Here is a 20,180-nt window from a genome sequence, read left to right as displayed (position 1 = left end):
GCTGAATGTAGATAAATGGAACGGAGTAAAAGTAGCGTTTCTTCTCTATAAATATACTCAAGTAAAAGTAAAACTATGTGGCATAAAAACTACTCGTAGAAGTACAATTTATCCCAAAAGTTACTCAAGTAAATGTAACGGAGTAAATGTAGCGCGTTACTACCCACCTCTGGATGTAACACAGTGGTGAACATGCCCTTTCCCAACTACTTTGGCTCATGTTGCAGCCATGAAATTCTAAGTTAATTATTATTTGCAAAAAAAAATAAAGTTTGTTAAATTGAACATCAAATATCTTGTCTTTGTAGTGCATTCAACTGGATATGGGTTGAAAAGGATTTGCAAATCATTGTATTCCGTTTATAGTTACATCTAACACAATTTCCCAACTCATATGGAAACGGGTTTTGTAGACTTTCTTTTATTGTCATTCAAATTTGAACTCTATAGTTCAGATATGAACGACATTTTGTTGCATTAGCTCGGAGTGCAGGATAAAATAGCAATAAGGTGCAGATATAAATACATAGCATACTGTACAGATAAATATATTCCACTTATTGCATATGCTTTCACGTTTATGGATGTATGTTATATTATCTTTATATTCCAACGAGTTGATCTGTTTTTGAGGGGAATTGAGGGTATTATTTTGATGCGTTCAAGAGTATTATGGCCTGAGGAAAGAAACTGTTAAAGAGCTACGGAGGCTGCGGAACCTCTTTCTAGAGTCCAGCAGTGAAAACAGTCCTTGGTGAGGGTTATGAATTATGAGTTATGAGCAATGAATTCAAAGCAGGCTATTCATCAAATTGTGGAGGATCTACTGGACAGGAATCAACAGAAGGAGCGATAATGCGCCACGTTGAATGCCAACTTAAACCATGCAGAGGAGGAATTGTTTCTTCACTCTTTTCCTGATAGTATTCAACAATGGAGGTATGTATTTATCAGTTTAGATCCAGTACAGTTTGGAAATATTATACACAGGTATACTGTATGCTTATATTTATCAGTCATTGACCTTTGATTCCTTATACACATTTTTATTGAGTGACAAATCAAAGGAACGTGTTGTGTATTTATGACTTTTTGAGCATCTTTTTCATTTTCAATCAATTTACAATTCACACAGATTTTATACTGGAATGATGGTGTTTGCCATTCATTTAGATTGGCTATTTGCAAAGTATGAAAGAGGGCTAACAATTTTTAAAAACACACTTTAGCACACAACTTTCAGAGTTAAGCTTTGTTTATGTTTCTGTGTAGTCACTATGTCTTGACATTGACGCTTTAATAAGTGTAATGTTCAAAGTCATTACACTTAAGCACATTCTGTACACTTTTGTGTCAAGGCACCATGATTTAGGCAGGGAATTAATTTCTGAATCCAACTAACTTAGTGATGGGTGGATGGTGTGAATCGTGGCTAAAAACATTGTTAGTATACTATATATTGGATCTGTTCCTGGTCAAGGAGCCTCTTTTTGGTGACCCAGCGTTGTGATGATCAGCGGCGCCATGTTCCTCCCATTGTCATAAATTCCTGGGCTAAAAAATGGGAAAACTCTCTCCAAGAACACACACCCAGTAAAGGTGTAAATGTGAGACCGAGTATCCACGTTGAAGAACGACACAGTCCCCTCTTCATAATCGGTGAACACACCGACAGTCTGTGGTTTCGAAGTAAGGGTCAAAAGGACTGATGGTGAATCAAGAGCACGGTACTCGACCCCATCCCTCAGACGCACCGTCCAAAAGCCGGTCTCTGGCTTGGAGGTGATTTGGCCCTTCCTGTTGACCGACTCTTTGACCACGCCCAGGTCCCAAAAGGTCTTGTTTCCCACAGCCACCTAATTGAAAAAGAAGATGTAATAAAGACAAAGAACATGCAGCGTTTGTGTTGATTTGGATCACTAAAGGTTTTGACCTGGAAGTAGAACCTTCCAGACAAGAAGCCTCTTTTGGCCACAACGCAGATAACTGGATCAAAGCGCTGAGGTTTGTCGGGCACGGCGTGCAGCGGATCGGCACGGCCCACCTGCTTCCCATCAGCCGACAGAAAAATGTTGGGATGGGCGGTGTCCGGGTCTAGCTCCACGTTCACTGTTGGAACCAGATGCTTCAATAATCCCAACAACACTCACGCAAGAAGATCACAGTGACAACAGGTTTACCTGCGTAACTCTGCATTCTCTTCATCTCTGTCAGGGCATATAAAAACATTGATGAGCTTTAGAGTTGATGTTAAAAATACAAGGCCAACTCACCATCTGTTTTCACCGTCTGCAGCTCGCTGCTCAATGCGGCTTCTAGCTGCGACAGTGCGATTCTCGCTGTCCCCAAGCAGATCTCAGGGTATACACTAATCTCTGCCAACTCTCTGGTGGGTGGAGGCGATGTCAGCCAGGCAAACCTCTGTCCCACATTAACACACAGAGAGGTCACGTCACACTGTATGTTACAGGCAAAATATTTTGACACCAACCTGGAGGAGATGCAAGTAGTCCGCTGAGTCGATCAGCTTTGCCAGCTCTGCATTCTTCTCTTGGAGCTTAACCATCTCTTGTTGAAGTTCCCCTATGAGAATGTCAGCCCTTTGCTCGTTCACCCTCTGCCTCTCATCAATCTTGGTGGCGACCTCTGCCCGTTTATCTTCGGCCAAGCCAATCAGAAATGCAAAGAGGCGCTCGTTCTTTGTCTTCTCCTCTTCTGCGCTGATCTGGACAGAGATGACATGATGAATCCGCCCCAGGACAGCACATTTTCTTAATAAAATTAGGACCCACTTTGCTCAGTTTGAGATTATTCTGGATTTCCTCCACTTTGTTCTGTCGCTCCTGAGTCATCTGATCAAAATACGCCTCCAACTTCTTAATCTGGACCTAAAACAGCAACAAACCATAACATTTAGTAAAGCTATGTTCACACATTGCCGGTTTAGAGGGGGGTCCATGGTAGTTTTCAAACCACCGTGGACCAGGTCCCAACGATGGTGGAAAGCCTTTAATCGTGGTTTGACTACTTTTTGTTTTGAGCACAGCGCCAATGTAGTTTGCAACGCAGTTTGCATCACAGTTTGCAACACAGTTTTGTGAGGTAATAACACAGATCTCCTCGAAAGGCAGCAGAGTCCATCACAACAAGGTGCATATTTTAGAGACATGGATAATTTTGCTCAAGATATTGCCATGTTCAGCTGTTGCTCGATGCAAGATGCACATTTTTTAGCTCTTTGCAGGTAATGAAGCCCAACTTAAGGATGAAGAAGAGCAAGAACTGCGCCGGAAGAATGGTAATGATAAAATGAAAAAAAGAACTGCTAGGTGAGGTTGTGGTTGCTACAGAGACCTTCGTATGGTCAATATAAACACTTGTTGGCAACACTAAGTAATGAAGATGTGGGTACTTTCAGAAATAGTACTTTTTCCAAGAGCATGTTAAAAATGAGTGATTCATCAACATGCGCTGCCTAGCTGCAGCTTCCTCCATCTACTCCATATCAACCACAGTCCCACCATGTAGCTCCTTGATGAGACCGTGATGCCCTTGTGTTTTACTCCGCCGCTTCCATGAAGTTACCGTGTACACTTCGTGAAAATGTGTCTGACAGTTTATGGCGGTGTTGACACGGATCTTGCTGTGCAAACACGGAGGCTGTTGTTCCTTACACGGTGAAAGGGGTTTTGAACACGGTCCAATTTAAAAAGCAACGAAAACATTGAACATGTTTAATTTTATGGGCGGTTCTTAAGGTTCGTGGCAGATTAGTGACGGACGACCAGGGTTTTGGCGGTCTTTGGTTGATCACTGCAAATTACTTAACCACCATTAATCGCAATCTAAACTGACGATGTGTGAATGGCCCTTTGGTATGTATTATTATATTACATGTATATATATATATACATATATATATATCACAAAGGGACCAAAGCATTGTGTGTTAACATTTAACAGGATTCCTTCAATCAATCAATCAATCAATGTTTATTTATATAGCCCAAAATCACAAATGTCTCAAAGGACTGTACAAACCATTACGACTACGACATCCTCGGAAGAACCCACAAAAGGTCAAGGAAAACTCACACCCTTCAATCTTTGCTTTGTGCACTGGGAACAGAAATGGACCACCATTGTCCAAAATATCTCGACAAACACAAGAATTAAATTTAAAAATGGCTTTACCTTCCTCTTCTCGCCTTCCTCCTCGATCTGAACAACCTGGTGACCTTTGTGCTCAGTCTCAGCGCAGAACTGGCACACACTTTGCTGCTCGTCGCGACAGAACATCTCCAGGAGTTTATTGTGTTTACCGCAAAGAAGATCCTGCAAGTCGGCGGCCGGCGCCATCAGCCTGTGCACACTCAATGTGGCGACCATAAGGTGGGGCTCCAGATGAGCTTGGCAGTACGAAGTGAGACACACCAAGCAGGACTTGATCGCAGGCACCCACAGAGAGGCAACAGCGCACACGTCGCAAGTCACTTGACCGTCTTCAGCGGTGCATGACAGCGAAGATGAAGAGGAGGAGCCGAGGAATATCATTTTCCTGAAGGTGTCGGCCAGCTCCTTAAAGGCGGCATTGATGCTAATTTCAGGTCGGTCGGCAAAGGTCTTGTCACAGGCAGGGCAGCGGCACACGTTGCTGTTGTCCCAAATGCGCTGTAGGCAAGCTTGGCAGAAGTTGTGTCCACAAGGTGTGGTAACCGGGTCAGTGAGCACCTGTTTGCACACGGGACACTCCAACAGCTTTTCGGCCCGTGTGTCACCATGGGAGGTCATTTTCTGCAGTGTAACAAAAAGAAAGAACAACGTTGCCTCTTCTTTTTTAATTAATTTGCCTATCATTTGTACTTGTTTGACACCTTTAACTTTGTACACTTATCTCAATGTGGACTGCACCCTGCACGTTCCTTTTGTTTTCTTAAACACTTGACACACCTGTACTACAGCACACTCCTCACAAACAACTTTATTAGTCATTTTGCCCTCGATAAATATAATCAATACGTGTCTTTATTTACGGCCACACGGCTTGTTGGGAAACGAAACAATGACTTTAGTTTGTAGGTAGTTTTCCCTCATAAGATTTGACAAGTTGTTATAACAACACAGAAAAATCCTCATTAAGTAAAGAGCATGCTTAGGGGATTTGGCACTTACTGCCAGGGTCTTGTGCACGCGTCTGTCCGTTGTGGTGGAGTCAGATTCTGGTGGCACTCTTAGATGTCACTCTTCCTGACCCGTAGGAAATGAGACGTGTCCTCAAGGCTCAAGGGTTGACTCACTTAGGCACTGACGAAAAGGAATGCTGCAGATCTGCAGAGCGCCGTGCATGTACAGCAGCACAATAAAAGGTGTTTCCTCATTGCCGTCATGAGACCTCCTACCCATGTCACATGACTTCACAAGACAAGGAGTTGGTTCCACTTCACAATCATGTAACTTTTTTTGGTGACACTTCTAAAAAATATATTCGTTTGAATGTTCAAGCAAATATTCAAAAGTACATTTGTCTTTATTTAATCAAGTGCACACACACAAACATGCAGCTCCATCTGTGGCCTTCGCTCTGCCTGACTTAGTTTTGGAAACAACAATGCGTGGTTTGGTACGTCTAACGGGTGTATAGGAGGCACACTTGCTAGTCCCCTAAGACAGTGTTTTGCAACCACTGTGCCTCGGCACACTAGTGTGCTGTGAGATACAGTCTGCTGTGCTGTGGAACATTATTTAATTTCACATAATTGGGTTAAAAGTTGGTACATTTTAAGTCTACTTTATACTTCTTTTTGTCCTCTTGTGTGCGCAATCCTTTTCATCCTTATCCTTTCCATCCTTTGTAACTGAGCTACTGTGTGGAAAATGTTCCCTTGTTCGTAAAGTTTGTCTAAGTCTAAGTCTAAAAATGTTTTTTGCAAACCAGTAATTATAATCTGCAAATAATGTGCCGTTGTTGAGTGCTGTGCTGTCAAGTGCTCGGCAGAGTAACCATGTAATACTCTTTCATATCAGTAGGTGGCAGCAGGTACCTAATTGCTCTTAAGATGTCGGGAACAAGGTTTGTCATGATCACAATATGCAGACGACAGTGGGAGGCAGCGTGCAGGTAAAAAGGTATCTAATGCTTAAACCAAAAATAAACGAAAGGCAAGTGCCGCTAAGAAAAGGCATTGAAGATTAGCGATGGCTATGCAAAACGAAGCTAAAACTGAACTGGCTGCAAAGTAAACAAAAACAGAATGCTGGACGACAGCAAAGACTTTGCAGCATGTGGAGCAGCAGACAACGTACACAAAGTACATCCGTACATGACATGGCAAGACAAGAACTAAAACACTACACACAGGACAACACCAAAAAACTTCAAATAACTCACGGCATGATGTGACAGGTCGTGACAGTACACCTACTTTGAGACAAGAGCTATAGTGATGCATGGTTGGTTATGGTTTGAATTCATATCCAATAATTGCAAGAACAACTTTTTATTGTCAATAAAAGCTGCTGAGTTAAATTTTTTAATGTTTTCCGCTGGTGGTGTGCCTTGAGTTTTTTTCAATGAAAAAAATGTGCCTTGGCTCAGAAAAGGTTGAAAAATACTGCACTAAGATGCGTGTCAATATGAGTGACCACCTGATCACTGCACTGTTTGGTTGTCCCCTAGGGAGGGGGGTTGCCCACATATGCGGTCCTCTCCAAGGTTTCTCATAGTCATCATTGTCACTGTCACCGACGTCCCACTGGGGTGAGTTTTTCCTTGCCCTTATGGGAGCTCTACCGAGGATGTCGTTGTGGTTTGTGCAGCCCTTTGAGACACTTGTGATTTAGGGCTATATAAATAAACATTGATTGATTGATTAATTGTGGGTTGCACAACATACTGCGTTGCTGTGGTGCGATTATGGTTGCAGGTTGAGCTGGTAGAAGAAACCTCGTCTTCTACGTTATTATTGCTCTTAATACTGTCTTTTCCATCAGTGTGTGCACAACTACTATTACAGGAGAATAATGATCATTTAATAAAGTGACAATCTTCAACAATAATAATACTACAACACCCCATTTGAGGATAGCCATTGATGCACGTTCAATCGTTTCATTAACAATCAGTGAAAACAATAAAACTGGAACGGTACAGTGTGAGAAGGAGACGGCACAGAGGCAGGGACGTTGTTAGCTTGCAGCGTGTTTATTAGTATAAATAAATGAAGTGTGTGACTAATCTAAATGTATATAGTGTGACTATGTGTAGCGATTATATGTGGAGTGTTACCGGGTGGTGTTGAAAGTGCGTGTTGAGATCGGTGCGGAAGTCCAGAAAGGGCAAGGCAGGCTCGGAAGGTCCGGGGACAGGAAGGTGGTCAGGGGCTGGAGCGAGGCGTTGTTGTCCGGGGGCAGGTGTAAGGCCGAGATCCGAGAAGGCAGCAGGACGTCGAGAGGGGATCCGGGGAATCGAAAACAGAGGATTATGAAGGGCTGTGTACTGGTAAAATCTGCTACGTTCCGACACTGGAAAGTTCCGACACTGACGCGCTGGCTTATGAAGGCAGAGATCTTATCAGCGTCTGGTGTGTTGATTGTAGAGTGAGAACAGCGGAGTCGCGGCTGCTGCAGGAGAGGAACGTGTCCCGAGGCGCGTTCAGCGGAGCCCACAGTAGACTGACAGGCGGCAGGTGTTTGAACCGTAACAAAAACAATATAAAACAAGCTCTGCAGTCAGCAATCTCCTTCCAGTCCACAGATTACCAATGCTGAGCTAATACAGCCAATGAGCACGCACTCTTATTTCCTGAGACATCTCTCAAATGTCTACACCAAATATATGAAAGTTTTTTAAAAAGTAACGCATTAAATACTTTCCCTAGTAATTAAATACATTTATTAAAAAACTATTCAGTTAGTAGTTATATTAATTTTAAAAATTATTTTCTCAACAGTGCTTGTTAATGTTAAAAGGGCTTGTGTATAGCCTATGCTGTTTATTTGGCTTGCAGCGTAGTTTTTACTTACATAAGAAATAGTAAAATATTACGTAAACCTTGCTAGTGGAATACTATAGCTCGACAAAGGGATTTTGGTAAGTATTAGCCAGTTATCTGATTAGCCAGCAAATTCAAGATAGTTAGTTAGCTCAGGGCCAGATAGCTCAAGAGATAAATAGTTTATTAGATGGATGGTGTATAAAATGGGACAGGCCTCACGAGACTCTGGATTGCAATGCATGGATTGTAGATTGTATTGGCCGCACTGAGAGTCCAGTCTTGGCCTTCCATGTAGGGAATGTGGGGACAGGGAGACTGAGCACATTTCCACAAGTGTTATGCCACCATTTATTTTATTTGAAGCCATTGGAATTGCAAGAATGACTTGTGTTTTAATTATAGTTCATGTTTTTTCATCTTGTTTTGATGCACTTTTTGGTGGTATTAACAGTATCATAATAAATGAGGCTGTAATTGAAGGCTGAATCAAAAATGTACAAGTCCCCGTTGATTGAAGAAAAATAACATCAGCACAAAGTGTAAGAAATGATTGTGATAAGAGATGGATAAATGACAACTTGGTCTGTAATAAACCAAATGCATGTGGGCTAACACTGAGTGGGCGGCAGCATGGGATCAGCCATATGGCCATGCACGTTGGACTAAAATAGTACACTTGTTTTAATGACTGCGTATTGAAAATATCCCCTATACCGTGAGCCAGGATGGATCATTTCCTTGCAGCCAATGGAGACGGAGGAGGCTGGTTGGGAAGCAGGTAGGGGGGAGGGAGATGGAGCTACAAAACATACAGTGGATGGGAGAGAATGTGAAAGGGAAATTTGACGGGGAATGAGTAGGAAGAAAGGACCGAGCAGAATCAAAACTGGAGAGGAGAAGTGAGATGTTCCAAGTTGTCTGATGAGTAAGGTAAGTTTCGATTTTCGGGGAATTTTGATGGCAACGTATGATTTCAACATGTCCATTTAAGGAAATATAAAAATGTCCCTTAGGTTAATTTTTTTTCCTTAAATGTCATCCCTTGAATCACACTGTGTGTGTTCTGTAATATAAATTTACCAGCAGGGTTGTTTACCTACAGCTGATCTCCCTTTGGTGGGATTGTGGTAGTTCCCCCCAACACCCCAACCCCCACCTCCCTGAGTGCCAACACCACCACCCTGTCCAGCTGGCACCACTATTCACAGTTTCTTCCAGGGCAACAGCATTACCTCATCTTGTTGTTTTTTTGGAATAGATTATCCTTTTCTACAATTTATTTACCTGGTAGATTTTTTTTCTTAATTTGTAAATGTCATTAACATGTGTTGTAAATTCCTAATTTTTAATGGCTAGGAATTTTTACTTCTGACATACAATTTTAACTTTGGGTAGTTCCACAGCATTAACACAATACATTGCTCTTCATTTTTTTCTAATGTAAGGACCTCCTGTTGGCTGATATGGGAGCGCCACCGAGTCTTGGAAGAGTTGTTCCTTGTGGATCAAGTCCCATCACCTCGTAGTCAAGCTGTAGTTAGTCCATGTCACTGAAGATTACGTGATAAACCTGAATCTGGTCGGAAACACACCAAACTCACTCTTTAGAATGATGTCTTGGTTCTGTCTCGCCTTCTTCGTCAAAATGCTTCTCGTCACTTACTGGGCGCCCCTGGTGGTTCGCTGCCAGAATGACACAGAGCCAATCGTGTTGGAAGGGAAATGTCTGGTGGTGTGCGATTCCACACCCTCTGCCGAGCCATCGGGAAATGCCCTAGGAATGTCTGTGAGGTCGGGAACTGGCCGGGTGGCCTTCTCGGCCATTCGCAACACCAACCACGAACCCTCCGAAATGAGCAACCGCACCATGACCATCTACTTTGACCAGGTAGGTTCGCTTTTGCAGTGGTAGAGAAGAGCGATTCGGGGGAATTGAAATGGGCTCTTCTCTCTTCTCCCAGATATTGGTAAATATCGGCAGCCATTTTGATCCTGCCAGGAGCATATTTGTGGCTCCCAGAAAGGGGGTCTACAGTTTCAGCTTCCATGTGGTCAAAGTTTACAACAGGCAGACTATCCAAGTAAGTTGACTTTTGTCCAGCACACACTCAAAAATGCTGGGTTGCGAGTGTTAGGTTAAATTTTGGAGTTATTTTTATGAAGAGCAATCCATTTTGGGGTTTATAAGGGTATTATTTTAATTTCTGGGTTTTCAAAACTAGGAACCATTATGGGGTTGTTTTTCAATGAGTAACACATTTTTGGGTAAAAGTTTTTTTTTATTAAAGCGGTACTTTTTTCTTAAAGGGGATTTTATTAGGATTAATCTCATTAACATTATTTACAATCACACATCTTATGTACATGAAAATATTTGAGCATACTGTAAAGAACTACTATTGTCATGATCCGCTGCCTGGATCATGTTTGTTTAGTTTTTGACTCCCTCAGTTCCTGTTTTGAGCACCCATGGGTTTGTGTTTTAGTTGCCATGAATGTAAATTGTTTTCACTTGCCTCTGATTAGTGTTCGGGATGCTCACCTGCTCCTGGGCACTAATCAGAGAGCTACTTATTCCCTGCTTTTCGCCACACTCAGTCTGGCTTTCTCCTTTGCTTCCAGGGCTACCAATTTGATTCCTCAGCTAAGCTTTGCCTTTTTGTTTGCCTGTTTGCATGCTAAGCTTTTCTTGTTCGCTATTCCGTTAGCTTCCCGTGCTATTGGCACGCTGGTGCTCTTTTGTTTATATCCCACATGATTTATGGACAATAAATCATTTACTTACCTGCACCTTGCCTCTGGAGTACTGTCTGCATCCTGGGAAAACACTCCATGCAGTAAAATGCGGCCCCGCTGTGACAACTATGACCATACACGGCAATTCTTGTAAAAAATGTCACTCATATCTTGCTTATGAGTATATTTGAATGGAATACAAATAATTTTGATCAGTAGTTGAGAAGGAGTAGAACAAACCAGCAGTAAAATGTATAATTTTTAACCAACATTTGGGTCAAGGAGCGATAAATTTCGCAACCCAATATTTAGTGTTGGAATAACCCAACATTGTAGTGAGCACAACTGAGTTTTTGTGTTTAATAAATTCAAACCAATAGTTGGGTTATGAATCAACCAACATTGAGTTATCAAGACCCAACTTTTGGGTTAAATAACTCAACCCAATAGTTTGGTTGGGAATAACACAAAATTAAATTATCATAACTCAACTTTTTGGTTTTATATTTCAATGCAAATGTTGGGTTGAAAAAATTAACCCAAAATGTTGAGTTAAAATAACTCAAATGAGGGGTTCGTCCTTTTCTGTACCAGCATTTGGGTTAAAATTTCCACCAAATCCTCAGTTTGTTCTAAAGGACAGTTTGGATGGTGTTTCTCAAAACCATTGTGACCTGTGTACTAACAATGGTAGAAGCCTTTCTCCATACATTTTGAACACAGCGCCACGGCAGTTCAACACGATAACACCACAGATCTTCCTCCATCTAGCTCCTCCGTGACACTGTGATGCTTCGTGTTAAACTAAGCCATCTTTGTGCAGTTGACACTATGAAGTTCCGAGAGTAAAATGGGACTGCATGGTGGACCATAGAGTGTTAAAATCGTATTATCACAGGTCTTGCAATCCAAATACGGAGGCTGCCATTCTTTACATGGTGAAAGGTGATTTCTAACTGCCCAGACTGTCATGAAAAATTCAGCATGTTGAATTGTTTTGTAGGCTCCCCACGGTTATTGGGGTTCGCAGCGGATGAGTGACAGATGACCGGGTTTTGTGTTTGGTGATAGCACGGTCTTTGGTGGAGCAAGGCGAAATGTAACCACCATTAACCATCATCGAAACCGCCAATGTGTGAACGCATCGTAAACGCTCCTTCTTCTTGCTCAAGGTGAGTTTGGTTCTCAACGGCTGGCCTGTGATCTCGGCTTTCGCCGGCGACCAGGATGTGACCAGGGAAGCTGCCACCAATGCCGGCCTGGTGATGATGGAGAGGGGTGACAAGACGTACCTCAAACTGGAGAGGGGGAACCTGATGGGAGGGTGGAAATATTCTACGTTCTCTGGCTTTCTGGTGTTCCCTTTGTAAGAGTGCAGAGGTTCGTGGAGAGACCTTGAGTGCTTAGGGCGCTCAGGGGCCAATGGTTCAACTGAACTTGCACCAAATAATGTTGAATTTATTTTCCTTTTTTTTTTGCACTTTCAATGACTAACTTAATGTCCACGCTTGCTCACCCCATTGATATTTTCCTAAATGCATGAGGTACACTATTCTCTCTGTCTTTAGCTAGCTATGGCTAATCTGTCTCTAATGACTTAGCTATAGGTAATCAATAAAACCATTATTATTACTTATCTCTATTTTAAGCTATCTTTGCCACCTAGAAAATTTAAAGGCCTACTGAAACCCACTTCTACCGACCACGCAGTCTGATAGTTTATATATCAATGATGAAATATTAACATTGCAACAAATGCCAATACGGCCGGTTTAGTTTACTAAATTGCAATTTTAAATTTTCCGCGGAGTTTCTTGTTGAAAACGTCGCGGAATGATGACGCGTGCGCATGACGTCACGGACTGTAGAGGACATATTAGCGCAGCACCATTTGCGGCTAAAAGTCATCTCTTTTCATTGCGCAATTAAACAGTATTCTGGACATCTGTGTTGCTGAATCTTTTGCAATTTGTTCAATTAATAATGGAGAAGTCAAAGTAGAAAGATGGAGTTGGGAAGCTTTAGCCTTTAGCCACACAAACACACGGTGATTCCTTGTTTAAAATTCCCAGAGGAGAAGCTTTACTATGGATCAGAGTGGTCAAGCGAACATGGTTCCCGACCACTTGTCAACCGGCAGGTTTCGGTGAGAAAATTGGGGTAAAAAGTCGTCTCTTACCAGAGATCAGCTGAGTTTGCGCCGTCCATGCAGCTGCCGCCAACTTCCCTCAGAGACTGGCCTCAATACACCCGTGGACACACCCGTCCGACTATCAGGTAGTATTTAATCTCACTAAAACACTAGCAACACAATAGATAGATAAGGGATTTCCCAGAATTATCCTAATAAATGTGTCTAAAAACATCCGAATCCGTCCCAATGCAATCGCCTTTTTTTAACTTCATTTTTGTTTTTATTTTATTTTTCTAGTCCTTCGCTATCAATATCATCATCCACGAATCTTTCATCCACGCTCAAATTAATGGGGAAATTGTCGTTTTCTCGGTCAGAATAGCTCTTGCTGCTGGAGGCTCCGATTATAAACAATGTAAGGACGTGAGGAGCCCTCAACCTTGTGACGTCATCATCTGCGACTTCCGGTAAAGGCAAGGCACCAAAAGTTGCAAACATTATCGTCGATGTTCTCTACTAAATCCTTTCAGCAAAAATATGGCAATATCGCAAAATGATCAAGTATAACACATAGAATGGACCTGCTATCCCCGTTTAAATAAGAAAATCTCATTTCAGTAGGCCTTTAAATTACATAGCTATATTAATGTGATGTCTTGTCGTCTGTTACATTGTGTTTCTTGCATATCTCTTGCATTAATACACATTGAATACTGTTTTCCTGTTTGTCTATTTCAATCAATCATACAAAGGTTATTTTTATAGCCCTTAATCACAAGTGTCTCAAAGGGCTGCACAAGCCAAAACGACATCCTTTTGATCTTATGAACATTTAACTATTCAGGTAGATAAAGTTTACCTTCTCTGACAACTTTCCTTGTGCTAATGCTGCTCATGTGTGACCTCCAAACTACCTCAAGCACACCTGCCATTAATCAGTCCATGCAAACAGATGGCTGCACTGAAAATAGGGGGTGCCACAGCTGTCTGTTATAACAAATACATCCTGTGCAAAGGCGAAGATCCATTAAAACTCTCGCTGGCATGCTTCATTGAAAGCTATTGAATGGCAATTACTTTCGACGTACTATTGCTCAAACACGGATGCATACATGCATGAGGTTTTGTCATCCACACGGTAGCTCTCTGCTGAGCATCCGGTGGCAGATGGCGGATCAGCGGTAAAGCAAAGGGTCCGATGCCAAAAACCTGCTGGGTTCACTCCGGAACGTCACAAACGGTTGGTCTCAGCATCCTTGCGCACAGCAGAGGCCTGTGTTAGCACTTTGGAAATGTGTGTCTGGGCTACAAAATAAAACTGATATTTAAAGCAAACACTAACAAAATTGCCAACTATAATATGATCACATCCACATGTTGTATATGTATTTATTTTTGAATAGTGTAAACTTCTTGCATAATGTTGTTGTTGGCCGTGGTACAAAAAATGGGTATGAACTTTGCGCATTATTCTCCCGTTTGTGATAAAGTCTATTTTACACACTTGATTCTAAAACTATGTTGAAACTATCCATCCATCCATCCATTGTTTTTCTTTTTTTTTTCTTGACATCCAGCATCAGACATTTCCATCCACTAAATCATATTCACATACATCACACAGCCGTTGTCTGCCCTAAATGTCAAAAGTATTTTTGTTTGTATAACCATGATACCACCCCCCCCCCCAAAAAAAGAAAAAGAAACAGAGATAAAAAACAAGGTAGTATCTACACATACATCAATTAAATCAGCAAAAAATAGATAATACATTGATAATTATAATAAACAGAAATAAAACAAAATAAATATATACATCCATCCATTTTCTACCGCTTATTCCCTTTGGGTTTGCGGTGGGCACTGGTGCCTATATTAGCTACAATCGGGCGGAAGGCGGTGTACACCCTGGACAAGCCGCCACCTCATCGCAGGGCATGTTGAAACTATGTTCCTCTTATTCGTATGCTTCCATCCAGCCTGCAGAGACACGCCCACACCTTAAGTTAGACAAAATTGCTTCTTAAAGGCCTACTGAAACCCACTACTACCGACCACGCATTCTGATAGTTTATACATCAATGATGAAATATTAACATTGCAACATATGCCAATATGGCCAGTTTAGTTTACTAAATTGCAATTTTAAATTTCCAGCGGAGTTTCCTGTTGAAAACGTCTCAGAATGATGACACACATGCTGATGCGTGTTTGTGACGTTATTGGTTGGAGGGGACGTATTAGCCCAGCACCACTTGCGGCTAAAAGTCGTCTCTTTTCATCACCCAATTACACAGTATTTTGGACATCTGTGTTGCTAAATCTTTTGCAATTTGTTCAATTAATAACGGAGAAGTCAAAGTAGAAAGATGGAGGTCGAAAGCTTTTACCCTTTAGCCACACAAAAACACGGTGTTTCCTTGTTTAAAATTCCCGGAGGTGAAGCTTTACTATGGATCAGAGCGGTCAAGCGAACATGGATCCCGACTACATGTCAACCGGCAGTTTTCGGTGAGAAAATTGTGGTCTTACCGGAGACACCAGCGGGCCTTCGTCCTGCTGCAGCGCGTGACTTCCCTGAGAGACTCTGGCGTCAACACACCCGTGGCCACACCCCTTCCACTTTAGGTACTGTATAATCTCACTAAAACAATAGGCAGATAAAGGATTTTCCAGAATGATCCTAGGAAATGTGTCTAATAACATCTGAATCGATCGCACTGCAATCGCCTTTTTTTTAATTTGTACTTTTTTAACTTTTTTTATTTTCCCCCACAGACCGACTATCGCGAGCGAGCTTATATGTAGATAAGAATACATATTTCAACACTCAAATACAGTATAAATACGTCTGTTAAGAATCCAGAACCATACTGAATGTTTCTTCTGCCAAGAAAGTATATTGTGTGTCTATTTATTCTAAATATTTTTTTTAAATAAAACTTGGTTAAAATATATCAGTGTTTGAAGTACTTTTTGAGCACATTCAACAATGTTGTGATAATAATGGTAAGTGGTGATGATTTTGTTCAAAATAATTGAGACATTTAATTTTCATAACGTTACAGCCCTAGTACAGTAGACCCTAAAGAATGAGTTAGAAATCCATTGAGCTGTGTGAGAAATTACAAGTCAATCGGAATTATGGGCTCAAACATCGCCACCATGTTGTTTATGTTTTATTTGACAGGATGTGTGTCCCCCAAAGTATCCCACAGCAATGAAACTATCTGAATGTCTTGCCAGTTGTTCAGACTTGACCAGTATTATTTTGTTGAACAGTCCAAGGTTGGGTCTTCTGGAAGATTTCACAAGTATTTATTCAAAACAGCTCACAGGTAAATGTTACAGCGTTGGTGTCACTCCATCAAGAGCATTGCTGATTTCGAACATAAACATTAACGAATGGCCTCCTCTCAAGCAAGCGCCTGCAAAAGTGAACCGCGATGAAGAGTTCTTCACTCTCTTTGTAGCAAAACAGCTGATATGTCCAATGGGTCAACAATTCCATGATCAACAAGTGTTCAAGAGTGTTGGGGCCAGCCCAAGGAAAAGAAGTGATAATGAGGGAGATGCTTGAGTGGTTTCATCCATGGGAATTTTTCTTTTTATCAAAAGCATGTGTAGCTAATAAAAAATATTATTATATATTATTAATACGTGATATCTAATATCAAACCTTTGATCAATTCTTTAGTTACTGAAGATAGTTCAAACTTGGGGCTACACATTTGGAGTCATTATTCTTTGATGTGATTTGACGTATCAAAGCACGTGTCAACGTCCCGAAAGCAACATATAGTAGATAGGCAGCCCTGAATGTCGAAGATGCAGCTGCATGTGTGTGTGCTTAATCAGATTAATTTCAAATCAGTTGTGTGCATTTAGGTGTATATTTAGGTGCGACTTATCCATGGTGTAACCTGCCTTCCGCCTGAGTGCAGCTGGGATAGGCTCCAGCTCCCTTGCGACACAGAGAGGGACAAGCGGCACAAAATTGATGGATAGATGGATGGATAGATTTGTTTTAATATCCTAACACTATGAGATGTTTCAAGATGGGGCCGCTTGAGTGGCTGCTTCTTGCAGGATATGCTCTTGTATTCTTAATGTTTCCTTCCTCTTTTTGTGTGTTTTTCCCCGTTTGCATTGGGCTCTTTTGGGACTGCGCAACAAGGGGGTTGCTTTTTTGTAAACTTTGGGATCTGCTTCAGGAAGCCATAGCCATGTCTGCACCGGAGACCAGCTGCTCGCTCTCTGCCACACCATGGAAAGACCTAAGAAGATGCGGAGGAAGAGACCGGGCATCGGTATGAGCACGTATTATCGGACACTCCGGTCTTCCTGGACGTATATATATATATATATATATATATATATATATATATATATATATATATATTTATATATATTGCCATTCAATATATATATATATATTGCCATTCAATATATATATATATATATATATATATTTATATATATTGCCATTCAATATATATATATATATATATATATATATATATATATATATATATGTATATATATATATATATATACAATAGATCATTACAATTTTTTTGTTTTTCGTTGGGTTTTACTTATGTATGTAGAAATATAGCGTATCAAAAGTGGCGGCTTGTTGCATCAGATCTGGGATCCTTTAATGCAGGGGTGTCAAACTCCTTTTAGATCGGGGGCCACATGGAGAAAAATCTACTCCCAAGTGGGCCGGACTGGTAAAATCACGGCACGATGACTTAAAAATAAAGATTACTTGAGATTATTTTCTTTGTTTAAAAATAGAACAAGCACATTCAGAAAATGTACAAATCAGAGTGTTGTTGTTGTTTTTTTTACACTTACACGTTGTGGTTAATAGTATTCTAGATTTGTTGTTATTTATACATTCTGAATAAATGATGTGGTAATATTCATTAATCAACTCATTGGTGTTAATTTTCAATCTATCAAGATAAAAAAATTGTTGTGTACGGCGGGGAAAGGAGACGACACCACGGAAAGAATCGGTTCAACAGGTTTATTGAACCTCTTGATGAATGTGTGGGATGTGTATGCTACTTTAAGTGACAGGTGCAAGACGATGTGTAGAATTAACCATGGAAATGTTACTAGGCTTTGTTGTCTGCGCGTGTTGGATATATCTTCGTCAGACCAAAGAGGCAAGGCGAGAAGGCAGTCCGTGGGCAGGAAAGCGGTCGGGGGCTGGAGAGAAGCATCAATGTCTGTGTCCAAGCAGGGGTGGAGGATCGGGGAAGGCAGTCCGGAATCCAGAGGGAGGTCGAGATACACAACTCGATCAAGAGATACGGGGAATGTACTGCGGGAGACACAATGGACATAAACACAGGAACAGGGAAGGGCAAAGAAAAAGAGAGCAAGTACGAGGAAGGGAAGCCAGAGACAGGGTGCCTACTGCGAGAGTGAACTACGTTCCGGCAGAGGATCTTCAGGTACACTGGTCTTTATGCTACCTTCCCTCATTAGGACCAGGTGAGCTGGTTAGTGATTGCCTGCAGCTTTGCCGGAGCGTGGCTGTGATGCAATCAGAGCAAGCAGGGGTGGGTCCTGGCGTGCTGCCAGCGGAGATTGTGCCCGCACCGTGACAAAAATAATATCAAAATCAAATTACAGGATGTTACTTATTTAGTTAGCTCTTTTGTATAATAAAAATAAATACAAATAAACCATATGTGTTTAGTTTTTTTTTACATATCTAGCATCATCTACAATGATACATCTAACCATCCATTTCTACCGCTTGTCTCGTTCGGGACAAAGATACAAAAAATTGCTATTGTGACATTTACTGGACACATTTAAAACAGCAGTTTCTTTCATTCAAAAATTTCAGCTCAATTTTATAATTAACAAACTCATCCCACAGGCCGGATAAAACCTGTTTAAATGTCTTTTTAATATCCTGTGTTTCGCTCTTCCTTTCATACCAAGATAGCGCTGCGGAATAGCCGCCACAGCTGTGCTCTCCTGGCGTTGTTGCGATTTTCTTTGTGTCTTGCATTGAAGAAAGAGAGCACAGTCTACAAAGTCAAAATCCTTGCGTGTTAAACATACTTGGCCAACAAATCTGGTTCTGAGTTTGATAAGAGGACAACTCATCTGGACTATTCCATCCATCCATCCATCCATTTCCTACCGCTTATTCCCTTCAGGGTCGCATGGGGGCTGGAGCCTATCCCAGCTGCAATCGGGCGGAAGGCGGTGTACACCCTGGACAAATTGCCACCTCATCGCAGGGCCAACACAGATAGACAGACACAATTCGCAGTCACATTCACACACTAGGGCCAAATTTTAGTGTTGCCAATCAACCTATCCCCAGATAGGTTTGGGCGATATATCCATATATGCGATATATCGCGGGTTTGTCTCTGTGCGATATAGAAAATGACTATATCGTAATATTCGAGTATACGTTCTCACGTAGTTGCTTTTAGCTGCTGGCATTCAGGCTCTTCTCACTCTTTCCTGTCTCTCCTCACAGACAAGCAGAGCAGAGAGGTAGCATACTGGGCTATGTTAGCTGCTAATGTAGCCGTACGAGAGAAAGATGGTGCGGATCTGGTAACAAATGAAGGAAGACTTAATTCCCAATAAAAACAGCAGGGTTTCCATTGTCTGGCGGTGGTTTGGCTTCAAGTGGGAATATGTCGAACAGACAACCGTAATTTGTCAAGTGTGGGGGGGAAAAGTGTTGCTATAAAAAGTAGCATTACTGCTAATATGTAGCATCATTTGAAAAGTCACTTGCTAGAGAATGAAGATAATTTCATAACCTTAGTAACATACCACATAGTGAAGAACGAATACTATTTGAATTCCTATTATGCAGCTCATTTTAATTTGACACTTAAAATGTCTCTGACAATCTTGCACTTCATGTTTTGGAAATGACTTGAATGTTTGTGCCATTGCTTAATAACTTTAAAAAATACACTTTTGGTCAATTGACTTAGTTGTGATTTCCCTCTGCATGAAAGTTTAAAAGTAGCCTATATGAATGCAGTATGAAGAAGAATATTTTAATGTATACATAGATAATCATCATACTGCTGTGATTATATGCATCAAGTGTTCATTCAAGGCCAAGGCAAAATATCGTAATATATATTGTATATCGCGATATGGCCTAAAGATATCGGGATATTAAAAAAAGGAAATATCGCGCAGCCCTATCCCCAGGTGCATGTCTTTGGAGTTGGGAGGAAGCTGGAACACCCGGAGGGAACCCACGGATTCACGGGGAGAACATGCAAACTCCACACAGAAAGATCCCG

The 20,180-nt window shown here is 41.4% G+C and overlaps 2 protein-coding genes across 3 annotated transcripts; one reads left to right on the top strand and one right to left on the bottom strand.

The window, feature by feature from the left end:
* Window positions 1–1,025: 1,025 nt before the first annotated feature.
* LOC133560671 (zinc finger protein RFP-like) lies at window positions 1,026–5,357 on the bottom strand. Its single transcript, XM_061913454.1, has 8 exons — window positions 5,173–5,357; window positions 4,195–4,794; window positions 2,793–2,888; window positions 2,492–2,725; window positions 2,274–2,421; window positions 2,181–2,207; window positions 1,934–2,109; window positions 1,026–1,856 (listed from the first exon to the last, which is right to left on the bottom strand). Exons 2-8 carry the CDS (start codon window positions 4,789–4,791, stop codon window positions 1,476–1,478), a joined length of 1,659 nt encoding a protein of 552 aa, XP_061769438.1. The 5' UTR covers window positions 4,792–4,794; window positions 5,173–5,357; the 3' UTR covers window positions 1,026–1,475.
* Window positions 5,358–8,770: 3,413 nt separating this feature from the next.
* si:dkeyp-74b6.2 (cerebellin-1) lies at window positions 8,771–18,481 on the top strand. Of its 2 annotated transcripts, XR_009808503.1 has the most exons (5): window positions 8,771–8,924; window positions 9,440–9,882; window positions 9,956–10,075; window positions 11,903–17,174; window positions 17,998–18,481. XR_009808503.1 is itself a non-coding variant. In XM_061913455.1 (4 exons), exons 2-4 carry the CDS (start codon window positions 9,604–9,606, stop codon window positions 12,098–12,100), a joined length of 597 nt encoding a protein of 198 aa, XP_061769439.1. In that variant the 5' UTR covers window positions 8,771–8,924; window positions 9,440–9,603; the 3' UTR covers window positions 12,101–17,206. The 2 variants fall into 2 exon arrangements, 1 of the variants encoding a protein (XP_061769439.1); XM_061913455.1 differs by lacking the exon at window positions 17,998–18,481 and having other exon boundaries at window positions 11,903–17,206.
* The last annotated feature ends 1,699 nt before the right edge of the window (window positions 18,482–20,180 follow it).

Source organism: Nerophis ophidion, linkage group LG10 (genome assembly GCF_033978795.1).
Source record: "Nerophis ophidion isolate RoL-2023_Sa linkage group LG10, RoL_Noph_v1.0, whole genome shotgun sequence".
NCBI lineage: Eukaryota > Metazoa > Chordata > Actinopteri > Syngnathiformes > Syngnathidae > Nerophis > Nerophis ophidion.
Note: the sequence above shows the minus strand (reverse complement) of the source record. Positions and strands in the feature narration are given on the sequence as shown.

Coding starts and splice junctions, on each gene's coding strand:
- si:dkeyp-74b6.2 (XM_061913455.1), top strand. CDS start 9,604: ATGATGTCTTGGTTCTGTCTCGCCTTCTTCGTCAAAATGCTTCTCGTC. Junction 9,883..9,955: donor TGACCATCTACTTTGACCAG/GTAGGTTCGCTT, acceptor CTCTTCTCCCAG/ATATTGGTAAATATCGGCAG. Junction 10,076..11,902: donor ACAACAGGCAGACTATCCAA/GTAAGTTGACTT, acceptor TTCTTGCTCAAG/GTGAGTTTGGTTCTCAACGG.
- LOC133560671 (XM_061913454.1), bottom strand. CDS start 4,791: ATGACCTCCCATGGTGACACACGGGCCGAAAAGCTGTTGGAGTGTCCC. Junction 2,422..2,491: donor ACTACTTGCATCTCCTCCAG/GTTGGTGTCAAA, acceptor AATGTGGGACAG/AGGTTTGCCTGGCTGACATC. Junction 1,857..1,933: donor CTGGAAGGTTCTACTTCCAG/GTCAAAACCTTT, acceptor TTTTTCAATTAG/GTGGCTGTGGGAAACAAGAC.